Source organism: Penicillium digitatum, chromosome 3, assembly GCF_016767815.1.
Source record: "Penicillium digitatum chromosome 3, complete sequence".
Classification (NCBI taxonomy): Eukaryota; Fungi; Ascomycota; class Eurotiomycetes; order Eurotiales; family Aspergillaceae; genus Penicillium; species Penicillium digitatum.
In genome coordinates, this window is record NC_089386.1 from 1,509,122 (window position 1) to 1,527,200 (window position 18,079).

The 18,079-nt window shown below is 50.4% G+C and overlaps 6 protein-coding genes across 6 annotated transcripts; 2 read left to right on the forward strand and 4 right to left on the reverse strand.

Moving 5' to 3' along the window:
* Window positions 1-2,261: 2,261 nt before the first annotated feature.
* Pdw03_8085 (uncharacterized protein) lies at window positions 2,262-3,182 on the forward strand (the record flags this gene model as incomplete). The annotated part of the gene is made up of 1 exon (XM_066101863.1): window positions 2,262-3,182. One exon carries the CDS (start codon window positions 2,262-2,264, stop codon window positions 3,180-3,182), a length of 921 nt encoding a protein of 306 aa, XP_065956946.1.
* Window positions 3,183-3,859: 677 nt separating this feature from the next.
* Window positions 3,860-7,433, reverse strand: Pdw03_8086 (WD repeat protein; the record flags this gene model as incomplete). Its single annotated transcript, XM_066101864.1, has 8 exons — window positions 3,860-4,114; window positions 4,175-4,370; window positions 4,440-4,528; window positions 4,584-5,533; window positions 5,618-5,834; window positions 5,891-7,121; window positions 7,259-7,337; window positions 7,397-7,433. 8 exons carry the CDS (start codon window positions 7,431-7,433, stop codon window positions 3,860-3,862), a joined length of 3,054 nt encoding a protein of 1,017 aa, XP_065956947.1.
* A 2,212-nt stretch (window positions 7,434-9,645) lies between these two features.
* On the reverse strand, window positions 9,646-10,712 carry Pdw03_8087 (Mitochondrial carrier protein (Pet8), putative; the record flags this gene model as incomplete). Its single annotated transcript, XM_014677740.1, has 2 exons — window positions 9,646-10,593; window positions 10,653-10,712. 2 exons carry the CDS (start codon window positions 10,710-10,712, stop codon window positions 9,646-9,648), a joined length of 1,008 nt encoding a protein of 335 aa, XP_014533226.1.
* Window positions 10,713-11,327: 615 nt separating this feature from the next.
* Pdw03_8088 (Protein kinase, putative) lies at window positions 11,328-14,090 on the reverse strand (the record flags this gene model as incomplete). The annotated part of the gene is made up of 5 exons (XM_066101865.1): window positions 11,328-12,094; window positions 12,154-13,489; window positions 13,653-13,780; window positions 13,832-13,960; window positions 14,045-14,090. The coding sequence occupies 5 exons, from the start codon at window positions 14,088-14,090 to the stop codon at window positions 11,328-11,330; spliced, it is 2,406 nt and encodes an 801-aa protein (XP_065956948.1).
* A 1,373-nt stretch (window positions 14,091-15,463) lies between these two features.
* Window positions 15,464-15,992, reverse strand: Pdw03_8089 (mitochondrial 54S ribosomal protein uL11m; the record flags this gene model as incomplete). The annotated part of the gene is made up of 2 exons (XM_014677742.1): window positions 15,464-15,796; window positions 15,864-15,992. 2 exons carry the CDS (start codon window positions 15,990-15,992, stop codon window positions 15,464-15,466), a joined length of 462 nt encoding a protein of 153 aa, XP_014533228.1.
* A 403-nt stretch (window positions 15,993-16,395) lies between these two features.
* Window positions 16,396-17,803, forward strand: Pdw03_8090 (Survival factor 1; the record flags this gene model as incomplete). Its single annotated transcript, XM_014677743.1, has 5 exons — window positions 16,396-16,415; window positions 16,474-16,689; window positions 16,777-17,201; window positions 17,261-17,637; window positions 17,705-17,803. The coding sequence occupies 5 exons, from the start codon at window positions 16,396-16,398 to the stop codon at window positions 17,801-17,803; spliced, it is 1,137 nt and encodes a 378-aa protein (XP_014533229.1).
* Between the last annotated feature and the right edge of the window lie 276 nt (window positions 17,804-18,079).

Consider the following 18,079-nt stretch of genomic DNA (forward strand, 5'->3'; position numbering starts at 1 on the left):
AGAAGAAGAAGAAGAAGACGAGTTCGGGTTTAGGCGGGGTTCCCGCTACTTGTACCCAACGGCTTCGGACTTTTCACGACTCCATTTTATTTGATCTTTTATACTGGGCGTGGTATATTTTGAACTTGTGAACTTGTGAACTAGTGAACTATGCTGTCCATCCTGCAGTGGATTGGACCCCAGTAGGCAAAATGCGATTGGGTTGTACTAGATTGGATGAGTAGATCCCCTTAGACACACCTCTTTTTTCTTACAATCTCTGATCTTCATTCACTTGGTCTAATTCTTGAGATCTAGTAGGGTGAAAAAAAAAAAAAAAAGTACAGATGAAACAGGGGTCAAGGGCAGTTCAGCCTCAATAATCCCAGTCCCTATTTTCTCCGTCGGATCAGCCCACACTTTTTATACTCGACCTTTTTTTTTTTTTTTTTTTTTTCCTTCCCATCGTATGTTGTCCCCAATTTCGTAACTTCGTCTCCTTAATTTCAGACTCGACATTGAAACCCTTTTGGAAACGATCTAGGGTTAGCGTTGACACTTTGAATATGTGTTGCAGGAATCTGTACGGAGTAGGCAAAGCCTTAATACAAGGTTAGACACGCTAGGCAGTGCACAATTGCACGGACCGACCTCCGAGATATGTACTGCATTGCATATCTCTTGCAAAAGGGGGCCGATGTTGTTTGGGTGATGTCGACAGGAATGGCCTTCACATCATGGCTAACCGTTAGTCAGCACCTGGTAAAGTCCACGGATACCCGGATCGACACCAAGTGGCCCCGTGATCGCTGTGACCTCAAAAATGGGAAATGGATGAGATCGGTCTACCACCGTCCATGCGGAGAAATCATCTCGAAGCGTTGTCTTACGGGTTGTGGGAAAATGCCGACAATGTGATGATAGAGATGTGGTAGACTAAACATGATGGCTTGTAGATCGGAGACCATCCAAACACAATTTTTTTTTTTTATCTCGGCCCCATGTGTTTCCTGGAGCTGACGAGTTAAATCATCTCTCTATCGAGAAGCCTTCAGAAGGATCTCCAATAGGAAAGTGGCACTTTTCCCATGATCTGTGGGTCAGATTTAGCATCAGCAAAATGTGACCTGTCTGCATTATCATGGACATCAGGTGTTCCTATTTCAGAAAAATTGCAGATCAAAGATCGTCGTCGCTCTTTTGTGGTAACTCAGGGCAGACGTTAGGCAGACGCTTATTTGGGAAGTTCTTTGTTGGCTACAACATACAGGACTATCTTCCCTCCAGATCTTCCCTTCCCTCTTCCCTCTCTACCGATTCTCTTCTAACCGCCAAGCTACATCCTCATCACCAGACATGGCACCGTCATCTTTACTTGGAACATTCCTGATGCACTGCGGTACCTTCATCGGTGAACGCCTGGAGACAGCTCCCTTCCAGACCTTCCTCGTCTTGGCCTCTCTCTGGATCCTCTCTATTCCGACTTTGGTTTTTCTGATCACTCGCGGCTGGCCCTTTAATTCCAAAAATGCCAACCCTCAACTACGACGTCGCTTGTGCGGGAGCGATGCTACCGAGGTCCCTGCGGGGCCGTCAATTTCAACTGTGAAGACAGATTGAGTCATGGGGCGCAAAACGCCACATGGGACTAGGGGGGAACTAGGGGGGAAACAGGTGTTCGTCGCCATGTGTCAGCCCTGGACTCAGCAGTCTATTTTGGATTTATGTTGTACCTGTTGATCGTTGGTATTGGTTACTTTAATTCAGGTTGAGTTTAGCTTGTTTCTGCTCTCTTCCAGGCTAAGCTAATTTAAGAATGAGCTGCCTACGAAAAGCCGTAAAGTGGATGCCCGACACATCATGCATCTTCCTGTTTCATACTTCATGGTTTGACTCCATACTTGGACCGATCATGACTCTCGATGTCTTTGATTCAAACGAAGTAAACGCGGTAGAGCAAATTCTGCTCTAAACAGAACAACCCCTCCCCCTTCCTTCATTGCCTGGCTTTCATTCCGTAAACCTGTTATCCACAAAACCATAAAGCCGTAAGCTGATCCGATCTACAAGCCACATGAAGGGAATACAGTTATGCGTGGCGCTCCTCAACTAGGGCTGGTCAAATTGTCCAATCCCACCAAGGCAACGGTCTCATCTGCACGAGAGAACGAGGATACTAAGCCTGAACCAAGCCATATGCCTCCTATCTGTGTGGGATGTAACCTCATGCATGCCCAAATTTGAGTCAAAGAAAAAAAGGGCGAGTAGAAGGCATCGCCTGCATGCATGGCTTCTTTAGCCACGGCATCCTCCTCGACCAAGCACCCGTCTCACTGGCTGCCTGGGCAGAAGCCCAAACTACAAGAGCCCCGAGAAAGTACGGAGGAAAGAGAACTCTCAACCAGAACAGCAAGCATTCATCTTTGGAATCATCCAACATCCACTCAACCAAGCACAAGTTCTTCTTCTTCTTCTTCTCCAAGATGCTCTCTACCACCATCATCACCAGCCTGATACTGGGTCTTTCCCAGCTTACCGTCGGCTCTGCCCTGCCCCAAACCCCAGCCCCCTCCCCCTCTTCAACCGGCTTCATCGTGAACCACGTAGCCGCAGACTACTTCCCGGACGCAAAAGCCGATCTCAGCGCCTTCGACGTGGACGTCCGCTTCGTGGGCTACTCCGCCACAACGGAATCCTGGCTCACGGCCCTGGACCCGCACTCCGCAAGCAGCGACGAGGAAAAGGCGCGGATGCTGACCGAAGCCGCATACGCGAAGAAATACGATGAGAACGACGCCGACATGACAGGCGACGTGGAGTCCTTGCTGGCACACGTCGCAGGTAACGTCACTGTCGCCAACAAGGGCCTTGAGAAGCGATCGAGCTTCCAGACTAGCGCTGCGCATGCTGTGCTGTGGAGTGCGTGCGGTACTGTGTTCTCTTGTATCTCTGGTACGACTTGTCAGTTTGATCAGCAGATTGGGAGCGCGCCGCGCAGTCATTGCGAGCAGCAGGGTGGATCGAACTGCTGTGTGAGTTGGTCGACTTATACCGTGCGGGCTGGGTTTTTCTCGACTACTTGGACGGCTTGTAATCAGGAGGTGCAGGCTGAGCAGAAGACTAGTGCTTCTTGTGAGGGATATGGAACTGGGGACCAGGGTGGTGATGTCTGTCTTAGCAATCGTGCTTCTGGATGCACCTAAATGGCGTTGCTGAGAGGGGAACAGTTGGGGTTGAGGATGAGGGAAATGGGAGTGAGACTGGCTGTTAGACTGAGGGGTTGGAGAATTCTCAGGTGGAGAGAGATTCGTTGGTGTAAGGCATAGGGCGATTGGTTGTCGATTCAAGCTTGGGGCCATGGTGGTATCCATGTTGTCTATAGCCATGCAATGCAACCGTTGCTCTTCTCCTGGGCCGTCATAAGTGATTGAAACGAAGACTTGAGATTCTGGTCGAATCGGGACAAATCAGGGAAATGGGCATGTGAGTAGTACATGGGTTTCTCTTGGGACTCCGGTTCGTGTCGCGATTCAGGGGCCATGAACGGAAATTACAAACGGGAGGCTGTGAAGGATCCATAAATTTGATTCTTCGTCAAAGTTGCGGGTGATACCGTCAACATTAATAATGAAATTGCAAGCTGTGAGGCAAAAGCAAGGCCCAAAGCAATGGCCAGCAAGCCAGATGTCCTAACATCCATAAGAAGAGAAATAGTAGATGCCAAAGACATCAAAAAAATCAAAAATCAAAAAAGAAAAAATGTCTCGCCCGTATGTACTAGAGATCCATGCATGTAGCATTGGCTTAGGCTGAATATCAAAATGTACCGTCTGAAAAAAAAGGAAAAAGATGAAAAAGGTTCAGAGGCCGGCGTCTTTCGTTAGGTTATAGCAGATCCTGCGACAGAGGCCGAGTTTGTCACGGAGTGGATACTCCCGGGAGGTGCATGTGCATTGCTATCCCCGTTCGAAATATGAGGTTCCTCCACCAAGGCACGATTCTCGTCAATACCCAGGAGAGACCGGGGCGGGTGGATCTCTTTCTTGCCGTTTGTCTTGTAGTGAAGAACCATGTCTCCCGAGGTGCGCCAGAAGCGCGTGCGAATCGTTGCTAGAGTCATGTTTGGCGGACAGAGCTGTGGAAAGCGATCGCGATTAGTAGGCCTAGCTTTGTACAAGATGGGAGAGAATTTTACCATCTTCTGGCAGTATAGCTCGAGGTACTCCTCTGGTGGCATAACGGACTCCGCTGGTTCATCCGGGTTTGCTGGGTCGATGCGCTCTGCAATATAAGCAAGTACCTTCTTCGTTCGGAGCATGCGGTTGGCATTGAGACGAGAACCATTGTTATTGGTGTTCGGGTTACCCGGAGGGGCACCGTTAGGAGCCGGTCTGGATGAAAAGCGGAGATTAGTCTCATCAAAATTATGCATTCCAGAGTAGAGAAGATCCAAAACATACGGTTCGGGCTTGATGACTGGTGGCAGGGTATCATCGAAGGGTTTCAACACAAAGGCGATCTTGACCTGCTCCTTGAAGGGAATTTGATTCTAAGACCATGAATCAGTAAGAGAGGAAGAAAAAGATCGGGAGAGATAGACTTACCTTGAGGAGAAGCTCACCAAGCCAATGAGGAATTGATTTTTTGAGCCTTTCGAGGTCATTGCCAATGCGACCTACAGTACCTCTGTAAAGATCCGAGGCCACAGCAGCATCGCCGGTCTCCTCCTGGATGAAGACTACAGTCCGAGATGGAATCTCCAGTCGCGGGGCTTCATCCTCAGAACTTGGCAAAAGAGCCGTCTCCAAATCCCGATCTGGATTTGTAGCCAGGAGTTCTTCGTAATCATCACGAATGCGGTTAACCACGCCACAGAGATTGGGCTCATACACCTTCTCTTCCTTGATAGAGGAGACCTCCGACTCCTCGGCCTTCTCTTCCAATATCTGAGGCTTCGTGTCCGTAGAATTGCGACCTAACTTCTTGGGGAAATTCATTTGAAACTTCTTTCCAAATAGCGATTTCTTCCGCTCTTCCTTATCGGGCTCTGCGGGAGTTTGAAGAGCCCCTGGATTTGAGGCTGCATCTGACGGAGACAGAAGAGACTTGTCGGTGTCTGCTTGTAGGGCTGCTAGGGGCCTTTTCGAGAAGTAGTCATTTGATAAAAAGGATGGTGGCCCGCCATCGAGATGGGAACTTGTGAGCATTGAGGTATCGGTTGTGTCTGAATCAAACCCTGGGAACGGAGAGTTGCTCTGCATGGAAGTGCTCAAGTAGTTTGATGATGGTGTGCCAGCGTTAATGCTAAAGCCGACATTCGGGCTGCCAGGGAAGTCTGAGTTGGGACGCAGACTCGTTCTCTGCTGAGGGTTCGATATGGGTATACCAACGCTGCGAGGGATATCATCTCCAGGTACCGATGTAGTCAGCGAATTCTGTCGGGCATTTTCTTCTGCTCTAGCGATGGCAGCTTGGCGGTATTCGTTGTCTAGTCGGATTTCCTCGTCCACTACCGGAGCAAACAGCCAACGCAAAATCCACTTGCCGAGATTGACTGCGTGATGTTAGCAGGGCAAAGGATCCGCACTAAACTCGACAAGCGAGCAAAAATAAATTGTCTAAGGAAAAGAAGACTCACTTCTTTGATCTTCTCTAAACTGATACAGATCAGAGGGTGGTAGATCGGTCTCGTCGGCATAAACCTCTGCGTCGAAGCAGCGATTGGGCTCCAAAATGACTGACAACCTGCCGGTGCGCACGTCGATGGCACACCAATGTCCAATGCTATCAACGGTGTTTACCTCTGACTCAACATCATCCATATGACGCTTACCGAAGTTTTGGATAGGGATACACTAGGTTCATGTCAGTCGATGTCTCAGACTTGTCAGTTCGGATGTAACCAAATCACCTTCAGCAGGTCCCAGAGAACAACCTCTCCTGCTGAATCCTGCGTAAGTGTGCGCCTCCGATCATTCAACATCAAGCACTTGATCAAGCCATGCTGGCCTTCAATAGTTTCCTCGGGCTGTGGATGAACCGGGATTGTTAGGCCAATTGCCTCCAAGTTAGGCTCCGAGGAAATCGGTTTAGGGGCTGAGCCACCGATAACTGATGTCGCTGATAACTGCAAAACAGCATGAAATGGAATCTTCTTCGGTCCCTTCTCTGGAGGGGTTACGGGCACTGTAGCCGAGTCTACGGTACGGGCTGGGTCGGGCGGCGGCTCAATTCCGACTGTAGTGTCAACATCTCGCCAGCGGTGGACGCTAGACTTGGGAGTAGCTGTCCAGATGTAGTCTCCCGCCGCCACAACCTTAACAACGCCCTCGTGCTCTTGGAGTGCGGCGATGGAGAGGCCTTGGTCGGGATCTGTCGATCCTCGCATGTCGGTCTTCGCCACCAAGCCAGATCGGTCACTTGAATAGAAGACAGAGAGATCAGGGTGGTCCGAGTAAAGGGACCACACGCTATCGTTGTGCATGGTCAGGGTATTCATGCATCGTCCCGCCGTGAGAGACCAGATCTTGATCGTCTGATCAGACGACCCCGTCATGATTGTATCGCCGGACTGGTTGATCATAATATCACGAATATTGTCTGTATGGCCCACGAACTTGGTCACGAGCTTTCCGGACCTGGGATCCCATACTCGGACAACATTTTCAGGGCCACCGCTAGCGAGCACCGACGAGACCGCACCCAGCGCATAGACAGATCCTTTATCTGTGGAGTCTTCTCCACCTGCATTGATGTTCAAGATCTCCCCACCGCCATTTAAATCCCAAAGGTAAACCTTTTGATCAAGACCCCCCGAGGCAACCCAAGTAGCATTGCTACCGGGGCTCGCCAGAGCCTTCACAAAATCGGTGTGTTTCCCAATGCGGTCCGGCACCTCGGTGGACTCTGAATGTGGGCGCCAAAGTCGCACAGTCGTGTCGGACGAAGCGGAAACGAGCACAGAGTTGTTCTGTGCCAAGACTATGTCGTTGATCCAATGACTATGAGCTTGAACCTGGGTTTTGAAGCTGGTGGGACTGGGTTTTTGGTCAGGAGCTGGTGCGTCATTCGGCGCAGACGTGGATGGAAGAGGAAGGTCGAGATCCCAGGAACAGATGACGCCGTCGCGGCCCGCGGAGTAGCTAGGAGAGGGGACGGCATATTAGTATCCGGGCTACCCACGGGGATGGGGAGCTTGGTTTTCGGAAGATCGCGGTCGCAAACATGGCCGTTCAGATCTAGATTCTGAATCCCAGCATAACGAGGGAGAAATACTTACAGGATGGAATTTTGGCAGTCGACAGTCAGGCCATTGACCCCCAACCGGTGCCCACCGGGGGCATCAGGCAGAGGGAGGACTAACAGAGTGAGAGACACAGTCAGCAATCCGAGAGGGAAAACATAGGATCCAACTTACCATAGGTGACCCTCTGGTGGCTCAGTTTGCGTGCCATACATGCAGCGTTGAAGGAGTGAAACCAATTGCGGAGATGAGAATGCGGAGCTTATCTGCCCTCAAGGCCGATCGCACGTTCAGCTTTGGTGGGGAAAGTAAACGTCACAGAGCCATTCACGTCGGAGAAAAGTAGTCAAACGATCTTGGAAAAAAAAAGAATCGACCAAGGGGGAAATCCTCAAATGAGGGGAAGTTCTCTCAAGTTGGAGGCACCAGGCACCGGCAGGATCTATCTGTTGATACTTGGGTGCTTTTGCTTCAGGGCCATATTATTCCTTGTAGATTGTTGATCTCATTTGATTTGAAACAGTATGAATCACTTGAAATCTTTGTCAATTTATGAAATAGTCTCTCTGATCGTCCGGGGGCTTCTCCGTTTCCCTTTTTGGAATGCTTCTCGGTTCTGGTCATCTCACTACCTTATTCTGTTGCCTATGACACAGATATGACCTTAGAAACGCAATACCAATCCTATCTATGACTCTAAGGATCTAATAGTTTTTACCCTCTTGAATAAAACAGTCCTTCAACTTCATTAGCGAAGGTAGTGAACTGCTCGCTCCGAATGACTTGATAGGGAGGAGTAATAACGACCCAACAGATTTGCGCTCGCAGTCTAGCCCCAAGGCCCTGATCCATAGTCAGTCGCTCGTTTTGTATGGAAGGGAGGTTGAAGGTCATATCGAACAAACAGATAGAGCTTGGCTGCATCGCCAAGATGCGGCTCAGTTTGAGGCTGAGAAGACTGCAGTTCGTATCTTTTCGAAGAGCGTCTCGCACTCTAAAGCTATGCAGCTATTGATCTCCGCACCTGCGACTAACCAAGGTTTGCTATAAGGAAAGTTCTAACATGTAGGTTGCCATGTGGATGTCAACTATGTTGACGATGAACGAGAGGGTGGGCAATACTTCGTTGTTGTCCAAATCAGGTACCTGTTGTATAGATATGTCAAACAGAGCGTACTTGATTCTTTGCAAAATTATGAGATTCAATTTGGTAGAAGAGATTATAGGGCACGGATGAGAGGTTACTTGGAGGCAATACATTCTCTTTTGCATGTTTCAAGTGACTCGTGGAGTAAGTGAGAGCATGTTTTGCAATACCAACCACTTCCAACACACATGAACAACGTCGGAGACATGATTTACCTTCATTGCAGAGCTCTAAAATCCTGTTTGGAATTCTCACCCATCTACAAGCCAACAGGGTATACATACCTGAAACGTAACATGCTCTTCGTCATTGCTCGCCACTCTTCACACCCCGAGAGCCTGTCTCTCTCCCCTTCCCCCAAACCTCTTGGATCTACAAATCTATCATTCATGTGTTAAAACACCATATAAAAGAGAAATATGGATGTTTCCATCTCCCAAAGGAAACCGGCATGCTTGCCTTCCCATCCCCAACCCAGGAAGAGCCCTCAATCCAATCCACCACCATCAACGCCCTAAACCTCCACCCACATTCAGAAGGTGGCTAATTCCGCGAGACGCAATGAGATCCGGGCTGACAGAAGATAACCCCGAAAACAGAAATCAAAACAAACACAGATACCGAACCCCACTCCAGAAGCTCCTCAATCTCCTACCTCCTCCCACCGCAGCGCCCACTAGGACCAAAGTCACCCGGTGTACGCCTGGCAAAGAGGGCGCCGGAGGGGGGGGGGCAGTACGTTATGATCCACGTGGACGAGGTAAGCCTGAATCACAGCCGGAGAAGGCCAAGGCGCGGATTGAGACATTTGTGGTAGGGGCCGGTATTGAGGGTGGGAAGAGAGAGTGTAGTTGGATTTTGAAGGGGGTAAGCATAAATGTCTTTCTGTTGCTGCCGAATAAGTCTGCTGTGGGGGGGGGGGAGAGAGAGACTTCCTCAGGCTTGTTGATTAGTGAGGTAGGTTTTGTGCATCTTATAGATCTAGATCTTTAAAACGGTAGCGACAGTTGACCAATTCCCCCAATGTTGATATCCCAGGCTTTGAGTCTGTAGACGATGGTTTCCTGCGGAAAGGTCAGATGGAACAACTCCGGGCTGCAGAGCAAGTCCAGAAATTGAGCTGGATGCACAAAGTCGAGCCAAGCAGTCCTAGCAAATAAAGCACGTAACATTTATATTTGTCCAAAGCAACTCGCTTTCTCGCATCTATGTTCTTTCACCTTCTAAATAGCTACATTGTACAAACCACAGGGCCAAGAAAGAACGTAGAATCCAATCAAAGACCCTTCTCAGCCTGCACCTCCCGACGCCCTTCAAGAGTATTCGAAGCGTACTGATAACTTCCAAGGAAAACAGCTCCACCAATACCAATCCAGGTAACACGCGGCGTGATACCACGCCAGAAAGCACCTGGCCCTTCACGCGCAATTCCGCGCACAATCTCCTTGACACGAACAGGCGTGTCAACGCCCCCGTCTCCACGGCGTGCAAGCATGACCCGCGTCTTAATCACGTCCAGCGGGGTAGTCAGACCAGCCGAAATGGCGCCGGCAACACTGCCGAACATGGCGCTCGTCGAAGCGGGGATCTGTGTCTCGGCGAGAGACGTGGCCGTCTCCACGGTTCGCAGGTACCGCTTGCCGTAAGCTTCCTTCATCGACTCCCACATTGTGAATTGCAGCACGGTAAAGGGGATCTCGCGGGCGATGGTGATTCCGGCTCCGCGGTAGAGTTCGCGGAAGACCTGGCTATAGCCGCGCTTCGCTGCTGGAGTTGAAGTTGTGCTTGCTGGGGCCGCATGGCGCAGGGACAGGATGTCCTTTAGGGCGAGGAGACTCGAGCCGCCGAAGAGGCCGGCTTGGGCGCGCTGCTTGATGACTTCTGTTGGGACGCGGACGGCGCATGCGGCGATTTCGCCGAGGGAGGAGGCGAGGGAGTGTGTGAGGATTATGTGGGAGCGGGATTGGGGGTTGGTTTTGCTGTTGACCGGTGGGGGTGCGAGAAGGGTGCGCTTGACGCCATCGTAGACGATGAAGAAGGTGGCGGCGGAGGGAGCAGAGCCAAAGAGGACGGATGGGAGACCGGCGTAGATACCGCGGAAGGTTTGGCGTAAAGAGACTCGGGTTTGCGGCGCGGAGTGGTCGCGTGCTTTTTGGAGTCGGGTTTTGATGGTGTCAAGGGGATAGAGGGAGCAGTCAACGGTTAGGCCTGCAATGGCGCCGGACTGTATAGTTGTAGAGCTGTTAGAGGGATACTCCTGGGAAGAGCTTTGGAGAAGGTTACAATTAATGACCTCGTCCACAGAGAGGAGACCAATGGCTCCCCGTCAGGGTTTTGGACCATTTTGGTGTAGAATTGGTTATGGAACTTTTTCTCTCACAAGCACATGGCCAATTGGGTGGAATCGAAAGGGAGAATAGCAACGAAGTGTGTTGTACAGAGGCGGGCTAAACGGAGAAGCTCCGCGGGTGACTGGCAGTTTCTTTTGGTGCGGTCCGGCCGTCCGATATCGCCGCTACGTCAAGTTCAATCTACATGAATCTACAGTAGGTTGCATGTTCGCAGTGACATGGATCTACTACTTAAGCACGTAAAGCTCTCTCTCGCATGAGGGGGATGCCTTGGTAAAAGAATGCCCGGAAGGAAAAAAAACCCCCCCTGACACAACACCAAGTCTATCAACAACATCTATCGTCGTCGACCCAGAGCCAGTGCTCCATTTTCTTCAAGATCTCCAGAGAAACTCGAGCGCGGTAAAATTTCACAGACGTTTATTCAAGAATATCAACTCAGCTCAAACACGGCCCGGGGAATGAGGGAAACCGCCAAAATTATCTACAGTACTCGTAGGGAATCACACAGTAAACGCGAAAGGGAAGGGGACAAAAGTGTTATCCCGTTTTCAAAGGATAAAGGGGATATTTAGACACAAGGAGAAGTTGATACAAAGAAGGGATATTATTTAGCCTTGGTAGCTTTGCTGGCCACAGCAGGGCTCTGAGCGGGGGGCTCGAGGACGTGTGTGTGGCCGGGGGCACTGATGGTTTCACCAGTTTCGTCCTGTCGGCATGCGTGAATGTTCCTAACCCAGTCATCCGACATTACCTCGTCGAGTGTTGCTCGATTTTTCGGGTTGGTCTTCAGCATGCGGCCAATGATGTACCGACTTTCCCGAGGCAAGATCCGAAGAAGTCGCCATGGGCCTTTAATGACTTCCTGGCGTTGCCCGGAATTCTGTGATGATGTCGGAACCGGTGGCGCCTCTTTGCTGGTTGTACGGGTGGTCCGCTCATGAGGGCCGTAGCTGATTTGGCTGATCTGCTTTTGCGCAGTTTCGGGGGAGCGATCACCGTCCTTCTGCGAGGGCTCTGTTTTTTTCGCGTCTCCGTTTTCAGTTCCGGTTGCAGTCTGATCCGGGGCAGATTGGTCGGAAGGTCCGCTCGAGCGAGGAGTCAGATGCTTACTGTCATGGCCTTGGGAAGGCAGATCGGGGGTCGACTTGGGCCGACGGCGTGAGTCGGGTTCGGGAACCGGAGTGCCTGGGGTCGGGCTGGAAACGAACAACTTGTATGAGTTGTCGGTCATGCGCGGTTGCTTCCATGGGAAACGGCGCAAGGTCATACAGCAGAAGATGATCGCCAGCGACCAAACATCCGTGGGGCGGGGGTCATATTTCTTCTCGTCGTAGACCTCCGGGGCAAGATAGGGGTCCGAGCCAACGATACCTGCTCATGTCAATCAATAACCATCAACCATGACTTGAACAAAACAAACGGATACATACCCGAAGCAGGGACAATGTCGTTTTCGAAAGGATAGCGGAATACGACAGCACTTCCGAAGTCAATGAGTTTCATGATGCCACGGTCATTCACCACCACGTTGTCTAGTTTCAGATCCCGATGGGCCAGACCCATGCCGTGGATGTACGCCACACCGCTTAAGATCTGCTTGAAAGAGCAGGCAATCTCCTCCTTGCCCATTTTGCCCGTCATCACGATAGCAAACAGATCGAACGGCGCATATTCCATGACCTCATACCAGCGAGGGCCTTCTTGGATGATATCCAAGGTCTCGATGATGTTGCCATGGTGCAAGGTGGAGCCAATACAGAACTCTGCAGTCACCTTCTTGGAGTACTCCTTCAAGCTCTCCCAGTTATGACGGTCTCGGAATTGCTTCACTGCAAACGTGACGCCGTCACTGTTGCGCTTCAAAAGACGCACGGAGCCACCAGCTCCAGATCCGAGTACTCTGCCCAGCTTTCCATACTTGGAATTCAGGCCATGATCATCGGCAAAAGGAACACTGTCTGGAGCCATTTGATACGGAGTAGACTTTACAGACGACCGACTCGATTTCTTAGGCATGGACGTCGGGGACTCAGATCGCTTGTTGCGATGACCCATTTTGAAAAATCGTTTCAGCTCAGACATAGAGCCATGGTGCTGGTGGCTGTTGCTCTTGTCGCCATGCTCCTTCTTAGAACTGCCAAAGATACTCCGCTTGTCGCTAGATTTGCTGAGGTCACTAGCGCTGGTGGATCGGGGAGCCCCCGGACGGAATGAGCGCTTGACATCTCGACCGCTGAAGATAAACCGTGGATCCAACTGGGCAAGATTTTTGGATTGGGGTGGTCGCTTGTGTCGCGCATATGGATCATTAGGTTCGCCAACTGGGGTCATGGTCCCTGGCGGGGTAATAGGCTCTCTTGGAGTGGAAGGCGGGCTTTCTTCTTGAGTGCCCTCGTCATTTCCAATAAAGAATTGCGCACGATGTCTCGGTAGTGGGATGGAATGAGGAGCTCGATCTGAACCTTCACTTTTTCTGGTGGGCAGGTGATCGGTCGACAGGGGTCGGGAGGATGAGGCGGGTCGAGGCGTGCCGTTCTTGTCGGTCGAATCAACTGGAGGTGATGCTTCAGGGGTAAAATTGGTGTCTAGATGGGGTCGGCTGGTAGCTTTCAGAGATGCACTGTCACCGGTTCTGCCTTCGCGAGAATGGGTTGCAGCTGGAGTGAGAGGCGGTGACTGTACAGCAGAGACCGGAGGAGAGGCATGTGGAGAGGCAAAGGTACCGGTGCCAAGTCCGCTCCGATCACTCGACTCTCGAGAGCCGACCTATGAGGGTCCAAAGTTAGAATGATGACAAGATTATCACGGTCCACTGAGTCTCCGCCCAGGGCCCGTCGGATGAAGGGATATATATTTCAATTTTGAAAGCATGAAGCTATTGGGAAGATCCGGAAGAACATCCGGCAGATTAGAGATAGACATCACATACCCTGGAGGAAGGAAGAGACATGGGGTCAAAAGAGAAGTTGCGCAGGCGCGACTCCTGAAGCTGTGCACCCTGCATACTCATCGCTAGCGACCGTAGTTGTTCCTCGTCCGTAGGTAGCCTTTGCTCTTCTGAAAGAGATTGGTAGGGGCTCTCTGGTACAGGGGACAGTTCGGATTGACCTGGCTCAATTTCTTCCGTGATGGAGGAAAAACGGACTTGGGTAGGCTGAGCTCTTGACTTGGCGTCGGCGTCACCGGGCTCCGAGACCTGTCCGGGGATCTTGGCGGGGTTATGCATATTTTGGGATTCTGAAGGAACAGACATGCGTCAGACGGTTGGCAGAAATCTAGGATAAACCATCCCAACCGATCAGCATGGCAGCTATGACATACCTGAACCCATAGGGTTGGGTGTTAAATCAGTCAGTTCAGACGTCATAGTTTTCGACGCCGGCTCGGAACGTGAGACACATGCCCCTCACGATGGGAGATTTAGGGGAGCGTCTGCGAACTGAGGAACCAGATCAAATGCTGTCAAAATCACAGAAGAAGACGATTTCCCGAACCGAGTCCAAGTCAAAAAGAATGATGCGAGAGGCAAATCTTTTCCCTTTTTGACCTTTTTTTTTTTCTCCTGCCGAATGCGATCAAGAGGCCGGGTCTGGTCAAGGAATTCGAGGAATCCGGGTATCCCGGGTCTAATGAAGAAAGCGTGAGAACAAGGAAGAGATAAAGAAGTAAAATGAGAAAGCTGAGAAGAGGGGAGATGTGAGAAAGTCTAGGCCTCAGGCCAACTTGATTTTTGGGGGCGAGTGGGGGGGGGGGAAGACTAGTACTTTGACCTCATTTACATCCATTTCCTTCATTTACTTCTTGTACTTCATTTACTTCATTTGTTTCGTTTGTTTCTCTTATCCCACATCCTGTTTCATTCGACATAGGTATATATGTCAAACCCATCATCCCCCAAATTTAGTCAAGATTTCTCCAGTTCACCTAGGAATACCTTGCCTCACAAGTCGGATGGTCGCGGAGAGTTGAAGGATGATGTTGACCCGTGCCGACTTCCCGGGTGCTGACACTTGTTCCAAGCTTGCAGTAGGAGGATGTTACTGCAGGCCATTTTGTACTTTGTATGATCTGGAATATTACCTGAATGGGGTTAGTCTATCTGCTGACTCCACTAGATTTTCCTTCTGTGTATAGCTACACATTGGGGATAATCTTTCTCCGCTCCCCAGACTTCCCCCAGACTTACAGGTCTACGTTATGCTGTGACACCTGAACCCATTTTTGACCGTGCTAAAAGTGAGACTGAGTTACAGAGGTGCTAAGTTCTTCGCTCTGCGGATGTGTTGAAGTCTGTGACCTCACCTGCAATCTTCCGAAGTCCTTTTCTTGGTTGTCCAGTCATCACTGAGATAAAGGTCCACGGGCATGTACAAATTGGGGAGCCTTATCGTTGGATGGTGGGATGGTTGTGTGATCACATGCCTCATTTCAATCTTATTGTGGTAATTAGCTTCTAATGAACATCTTTTAAGTCAGTTTGAAGGCTTTTCCCAAAGATTCAACTTTCAATGCAAAATCTTCCTCGAATTGTGATCAATAGAGATAACATGGAATCTGGAAAAAAAAATAAAATAAAAAGATCATCGGTATCGTACACCAAGGGGAAAGAAAATATCTCCCCCCCCCCTCAATTTCGCAGAAAACGCCCGGTTAAAGGATCCAAATCAAAACAAGTAAGCCCCTTGGAGCACTGTTGGAATGATAACCAATCAAAATACAAATTCATTGTCCCTGTGATGCTCAGGGGATGACCTGGATGCCAATGGACTTGGCCTGGGACATAACACTCTTGCACAACCCTTCCAGGGACAAGCCTGATAACCGTGTCTCGGTGTGCTTAAGCTTGGCGATCTCATAAACGTGCTTCAGAGAGATCTTGCCACAAACGTCATGGCCGGGGTTCATGGCACCACGTAGCCGATTCTTCCGGGGTTCGACATTGGCCGCATTGAGCAGGAGGTAGGTGGTAGTCGGAGTGCGGAGTTCGAAGGAGAAGGATCGGTCAGGGCGGACGGTGACACGCGCGGGAATAGGAACACCGGTGTTGATGTGAGCTGTGCGGGCGTTGAATTCCTAAGGAGGTAGTGAATATTTGTATAACTTGCTAACCTAGGAGGGTAAACGGTAAACAAAGACCAACCTTGCAAAAGTCCATGGACTTGACACCTTTACTTCCCAGAGCCGGACCAACAGGTGGACTGGGACTGGCCTGACCAGCTCCAACAATAAGCTTAACAAATTGATCTTTGGCCAATACGTTTCGTGCCATGATGAGAATTTGTCGAGATAGTTCCCAAAGGGCTAAGAGCAGAGGAGATGGAATCGGAAGTTTGCAGATTTTCAGCCGACGACGCTGATTGGTCAAGGTGGGAAGCGAGCAAAAGAAGCCCAACGTCATAAGGTACTCTCCTTTCCCTTCTTGTCTGGGGCTTCTTTAGCTTCTGATTCATTTTTCTCCTTCTGATCTTGGTATTCACAATATCTAGATCGACTTTCGGCTTTCATCCTTGAGATCGATTATCTGGTGCATCTTCCTCTCATCCGGATAGTCCCATTCACATCCGAACTAGAACTCTCGGGCCCCGCGTTGATCTTCCCTTCACCTCCCTTTTCCTCTTCTCTTTCTTCTTCCAGGTTTTTTTTTTTTTGGTAATTCAAAATCTATTGAAATCATGAACTGGTTGAAGTCAACGTACGTTCTGATCGGCCCTTCTCTATTATGGTTACACTGACCGATTTCATGCGGGCAGTCTCTCCGCCGTGGTGGGCACCGAGGAGCCTGTCTATGGCCCAGAGGCGATCCAATCTGTTGCAAAGCAAGCCGAGACAACTCCCTTCTCTGAAGTGAACAAGGACATTCTGCGCTGGCGCGCGTTCTCTTATACCAATGTTGAAACTCAAACCTTCTACATCATGGCCGACAACGGGACCCTGGTCTTCGTCCAGGTGATCTACAGCAACATTGTGTAAGGAACACTTAGCCGGAGCTTGAAGCTTTTACTCTGAACCCCAAACCTACAGCAGCTGACTCTGATTCTTGATTCCGATTACAGCGGAATCCATACCACCGCCCAGTTCAACGTGAAGGTTTTCGACGTCAGCGGAAAGGGCGACAACAAGTGGTTCTCGGACCCGCTCTCCAACTTCATGTTCGATGAGAATATGCTCTCCTTCGGCGCCGACAACCTCTCGCTGACCCTCAACGAGGAGTCTACTTCTTACACCATCAAGTCCACCGTCAACAGCGGCGCCTTGGTGGATATCAAGTTCTCCCAGACCGCACCGGGTTTCGTCATCGGCAAGGATGGAACCTCATACTTCGGAACAGATCCCAAGAACCCATGGGGTTCCATGCGCCACGCTTTCTGGCCCCGCTGTGCTGTTGAGGGTAGCATCACCACCAAGGACAAGACCTACGATCTCGGCGGTCGTGGTCTCTTTATCATGGCCCTGCAGGGCATGAAGCCTCACCACGCTGGTAATAAACCCTGTACACAATTTGACAAGCAGAACCAATCAATACTAACAAAAACCCAGCCGCCCGCTGGAACTACATTAACTTCCAGACCCCCACCTACTCCGCCGTCATGATGGAGTACACCACTCCCCCCTCCTACGGCTCCACCACAGTCAACGTCGGTGCTATTGTCAAGGATGGCGAGATCATCTACGCCGGCACAACCAACACAGTGGCCCACACAGAAAGCGGCCAGGACGAGGGCAGTGACTGGCCCGCTCCCAAGTCCATCAAGTGGGAGTGGAGCGGTAAGACAACCGACGGCAAGGAGCTTACAGCCGAGGTGAACGGCGCTCTCGGCTCGCGACTGGATCGCATCGACGTCATGGCCGAGGTTCCAGGTTTCATTAAGAGCATTGCTGGCAGTGTTGCCGGTACTCGGCCGTACATTTTCCAGGTATGTAATCTTTCCCTTCCTCGGTTCTTTTTCTTTCCCACAAGAATCATATCTAACTTTTGAGCAGTACTCGCCCCAGGAGAAGCTTTCATTGAAGCTGAAGCTCGGCGATGAGGAGATCACCGAGGAAGGAACCATGTTCTCCGAGGCGACCTTCATCTCGTAAAGGTTCCACCTAACTCGCGTACATAGGACCTCATTCTCCACTACGGCACCTGATTGTTGGCGTTCATTGTAATGATTTTTGTGATGATTTTTGTGATGCTACATTTATGTCTAGAGGATTGGCTTGACTACTTCTTTTCTTTCCCTCGTGCGGACCAGATAATCCACAGACTGTATACATGATACTTAATGCTATTTTGACCATATCCTGAAAATGTCTCGGTAGATACCAAGGGAGGTTGAGAGTACAACCGGGCTCACTGGGACTTGTGGTATA